Raw genomic sequence first — 5,053 nt, 5'->3', positions numbered from 1 at the left:
TGCAACAACTTTTATTAGCAAACCTACCAGCTTATTGATGCTTTCCAATATAACAAGTCTGAACCCGAAGTACTAATATAAAACCGGTCTAGTAATTTAAAATAAACTGTCGAGTGCGTTGCTTCAATAGGAAACTCGCTGAGGTCTCAGTGAAAGATCAATTTCATGCAATCTCATTCTGATATTAAAAGGAGTCAAAATGAACGTCGTTTTGATCAAAAGGGTGCACTTGACTCCTCTACAGAGGGTAAATTGATCCAAAATAGATCATTCTCAAAGTGCTTTAAAATGGAGAGAAAAGCGAGTTTGAATTATTCGACATAATTTCAGAACTGTAATCAAGGTATACGTCTTTATCAAAGCTCTACCAAATGAGTAAGATCGAAACCAAACCCGAAAAAAAAAAAGGTTTCCTACTTCCCCGCCTAGCGTTCGCGAGCGGGATCGCGGAAACACGCTCGTGGGTGTATAGAAATTTATTTTCCAACTATCAACTTTTTGTTGTCAAAAAGGCATATTTCTAGTTTCAAATGATTACCTATTTTACGCTTATGAGTTCATGAAGTAATTAGGCTGGCTCTATGCTTGCTACAATGCGGTTTAAATGTAATGTGAATGTGACTCGGCTGTCACTCATTTTTCCTTTTCCAGTTCAGATTCGGCATCATCCGAAGTGTGGGCACCTTCGTTGACGTAAGAGGCGGGCTGAAAGGTGTTAAACCCCAGCTCTCCCTCATTGTCTGTCAAATCAGGTGTATCGTGGGTATCTTCGCGTTGTCTATGAAAGGAGAAAGACAAACGTTTCATAAGTGAGTGGCACCAAAACGGAAATGTGGTAAAAGAAAAAAAAAATACAGGCTGGCAAATTTAAAAGTGCAGCTCAGGATTTCAATAGGAGTTGTACATCCCAATTTACACACCCATGGGAGACGACTGCTTTCATCCATTTTGTATTAACTTTCTGCAAGATTCTATAAACCAAGAGTAAGAATTAGCCAAATTGAATGGCCTAGTTCCCAACAGCGTCAGAAAAGTGTCTATTTTAAATTAAGTTTACGGGAAAATAAACAATATACCAAATCGGTTAACTCAATGTTGTACCCAATTCAAACCCTTTGTGATTAAGATGTTTTGTTCCAGGTATTTCCATATCATTCAAATGTGGATGCTATTCAACAAATAGTTCGTGGAATCTATTTGTTTTATATAATAAAGAATTAAACTTTAATCGCATAAAAGCTGATGGTGACGTCAATAGTGCGTCTGTCCTCTAATAGATCATAGGCAAGAACTAATCAAAATCCGTGAATAACTTGGGTAATTATATAAATTATAATACAAATACATGTACAATACACAAAGAATCTTATACCCGAGAGATACAACATTTGGTCTATTCTTTATTTTCCCACAAAACTTGGTTTAAAAATAGACACTATTTCGACGCTGACGAGACAAACCTGATACCAGATTCTAAGTACTCTTGGGTAATGGACTCTTGCTTTCTGTTACAATCCAAATTAAATTGATACAGGTTTCGAATGTGGAACTTTTACGAATGTTCGTGACTAATTTCATGATGGTTTTTCACTTCCCAGGCCAAGGAGACTAGACATCAAATCAAATTAGAGTAGAACAAATGAATCGTTGAATGTTTGGCAAAAAGAAGAACCAGTAGAGAATAAACCAACTCATCGAACATGACGCTGAATCCGCCGGAAATCGGACCCAGGACCATTGGTGAAAGCGGTGGTGCTCTCACAACTGCGCCAGCCCTTTGTAGTTCTGGCGGGTGGATAGCGCTATCCACTGGATAACTCAATTGGTTTTGCTAGTATTGATACGCTGGATAGTGATTTACCCGGTGGATAGCGTTATCCACCTTTTGAACAACCGAGGCCTGATAAGACTTTACAACAAGAATTCCTTTCTCCTAAATTCAGACCAGCTATTGAACACCAACCCAACGTGGTTTATAAAATACCCTGTGCCGATTGTGATTGGTGTTATATAGGTGAAACTGGCCGTTGCTTTGAAACCCGCAAGAAAGAACACGTTAGGAATGTAAAAATATGTGCTAATGGGTCAAACATTGCGAAACATGCGTGGTCTTTCGGTCATCGCATTGATTTCAATCATTCTCGAGTTATCGACAAAGGCTCTTTTCGTGTTAGGAAAAGTCTAGAGGCCTGGCACACCTCTTCTACCAAGCATGCTGACAATAACTTTAAGCCGATTCCTAATCAGTATAAAATTCTTTTTAAACAATAGCCACCATTTTCCATACCTTTACTCTGTTCTTTTTATCATTTTTATCTCGCCTTTTCTGTATATATTTCACTAATTTACATTCAACGTTTTATCCGTGGAAGGCTGTAGATCGACAGCCGAAAGCTTATATTCTTTTTCAAAAAAATTTTTAGCCAGAGAACGTTTTTTATTGTATTTTAATATGCCTAATCCTGGCTGCGCTTCAATTTTTAATGATAATTATATTCTCATGTTAGTTGCCTTGTTCAGTTTGATACAGTCAGTACTTATTTCTTAATTAAAACAATATTGTTTAATTTTCTATTGCAATTACTTAAGATTGGTATTATTTTCATGTCAAAACTGTATATATAGTTACCGGAATTCTTTCGTTTTTGAGCTCCGACGCTTTTTCATGTCTCCAACACTAAGGTCATCAAAGTCGTCCTCTCCGGAGCTCACGGGTATAGGGTTGGAAAAACCCTCGACTGGTTTAAAGGTACCAGAGTTCATAAAAGAAGTTCCCCGCTCCAGTTCATCGTCACTGCCCGTTGGAGTTACCTCAACCTTGGGACCTAGGCGATATGATTCTTTTGATTTCCTGCGCAACCGACCTGGAAAATAAGTGCATGCACGGCACGTATAAGAGACATACAACGAGAGAGGACTGCCGAGGTTTTAAGCCACGTTCATCAAGACATGCAACGGGAGGCAGCAGTCGAGCAATTTACTGTGTATAAAATGACACCATTTAGGGTAATGATCAAGGCCAGACGAAGTTCTTTAGCTCGTTTTACTATCGTTTGTCATGATTTCAAGTATCAGTGTCTCACGTTTAATGATGCCTGAAATATTTGTGGGTGGCAGCCGGTCAAATTTTAATTTTATAAAGCTTGTCGCGACCTGCTGCTGGACTAAATACACGCAGCCTGCTTGCAATTCGCCAGAAAGAGCAATCATGACTGCTAAAGTTCTTACTAAGTTGGTCATAAAAAGACATCGACTTCCTCGATCGTAACGTTGTCATGCATGCTAAATTTTTATACGAAACGACAGCAATCACCTGAAATTTTTCTTTTGCGGGCCAACCGTTTTGCTGAACAATTCCCATGATCACTATCTTCATCCAATTGAGAATCGTCGCTTTCGAAGCGGGTCATCAAATGGCTATCACCAGAATCAGGCAGGGAAAGGAGGATTCTGAAATCAAAGAATTAAGAAAAGGACTTAGGTTAGAAACCAATTGCTGCGCTAAGAAGAGGAATTGAAGGGGCACTGTTATGCTAACTCTGCGATTTTTAAGTCAAAACAAGATAAAAATCTAAATTAGTACCGTAGCTCACATGTATAATATTCCTGGAAACCCACTGAGAAGACATGAAATATATTAATGGCACAAATAGCTATTCGTATTTTTGGCGACTTTCTCAAGACACCGTCTCCAAATTTTAAAAAAATTGGCCATGTTTTTCAAGTTCAATCCATTCCCATCCTCTCCATCCTTAGCTGCGCACAACAATTCTTTTTGTTAAAAGTAGCTTCAGTGCACTTTAGTGGTTATTTTCAACAAAACTATAACATTATCTTTTGGTCTTCATGGCTGCCACGACGTCCTTTAGTGTTTTGAAATTTGACTAAAATAGCGTGGCAATGCCCTTTTAAGGACGGTGCTTACTATTGTTATTGCGCATACGTTCTGCGCATCTCGAGATACTAGGATTTCCTATGGGTAGTGCTTATTAATACAGGGATGTTTTTGCGCGGTTCAAAACCATGCGGAGAAAGCAGAATTTAGCAATTGCTCTTTGTATCCAAAAAGAAAATTGGGGGTAACCACGCATTTTTCAGAGATAATTAAGGTTCAATTTGGAAAAGAACGCCATACATTGTTTTGTATTTTAAAGCTTTTTACAAATAAATACGTGGTTACCCCCAATTTTCTTTTTGGATTTCAAGTTCTACATTTCCCGCATATTCAGTAAATCGCGAAAAATACCTTTGAATTTGTAGGCACCATCCTTAAGACACACAAATGTACCGATTTTTAACTGTTCCTTTCTTGGTGACCTGGCCTACAAATGGCACGAAGCTGAACGTGATCAAGATACAGAACTCTCTCTCGTCCGGCTGATTCAAATCGCTCTGACGAAGGCCTAACTTTCAAAAAGCCAGGTTTTCTTTACCTCCTTAGTGTTGTATCAACTGAATTTATTGATACAGCCATTCACGTTAAAGCTAGTCGTTTTTACTTTAATACTTACTTACTTATTTACTTACTTACTTATTTACTTACTTACTTACTTGCTTACTTACTTACTTACTTACTTACTTACTTACTTACTTACTTGCTTACTTACTTACTTACTTACTTACTTACTTACTTACTTACTTACTTACTTACTTACTTACTTACAGACAGCACGTCTCCGCCATCGAGGGAGATGTATAGAGCCAATAGAGCCAATATACAAAATATCCTCTCCGGAGGCGTTTCGTTGCTGGCAACAAAGACTCGATACCACTCTGCTCGCTGGTGCTAAGGAAATGGCTGCTCTTTTCCCACGATAGTTCATTATTAAATGTAGAGTACTCCTTATGTGTGGAAAGGTCATTAGACATGACATACTAGATTTCTAAAACATCTTGTCGTTGAACACTCTTGCCTTTTGGTTCATGTCGTGAATGCAAATGATATGTTAAGGGATATCAAAATTTATAGCCTTGGTATCACGGAGTTGATTGAAACTCTCCTGTAAAGAAAGCGTTAGGCACTTACCCCTTGGTATTCTCTTGGGCAGGATGC

At 38.3% G+C, this 5,053-nt stretch overlaps 1 protein-coding gene across 1 annotated transcript in view; it reads right to left on the bottom strand.

The window, feature by feature from the left end:
* The window catches only part of LOC138033125 (uncharacterized), a 40,374-nt gene continuing 35,321 nt past the window's right edge, over window positions 1–5,053 (bottom strand). Inside the window, exons 12-15 of the mRNA XM_068880894.1 lie at window positions 5,027–5,053; window positions 3,314–3,450; window positions 2,630–2,864; window positions 1–778 (exon numbers count right to left, since the gene is read on the bottom strand). The exon at window positions 5,027–5,053 is cut by the window's right edge and continues 93 nt beyond it. Coding sequence (XP_068736995.1) covers window positions 634–778; window positions 2,630–2,864; window positions 3,314–3,450; window positions 5,027–5,053 — 544 coding nt within the window. The 3' untranslated portion in view covers window positions 1–633. The remainder of the gene's footprint in view (window positions 779–2,629; window positions 2,865–3,313; window positions 3,451–5,026) is intronic.

Source organism: Montipora capricornis, chromosome 2 (genome assembly GCF_036669925.1).
Source record: "Montipora capricornis isolate CH-2021 chromosome 2, ASM3666992v2, whole genome shotgun sequence".
In the NCBI taxonomy this organism is placed as follows: Eukaryota; Metazoa; Cnidaria; class Anthozoa; order Scleractinia; family Acroporidae; genus Montipora; species Montipora capricornis.
Note: the sequence above shows the minus strand (reverse complement) of the source record. Positions and strands in the feature narration are given on the sequence as shown.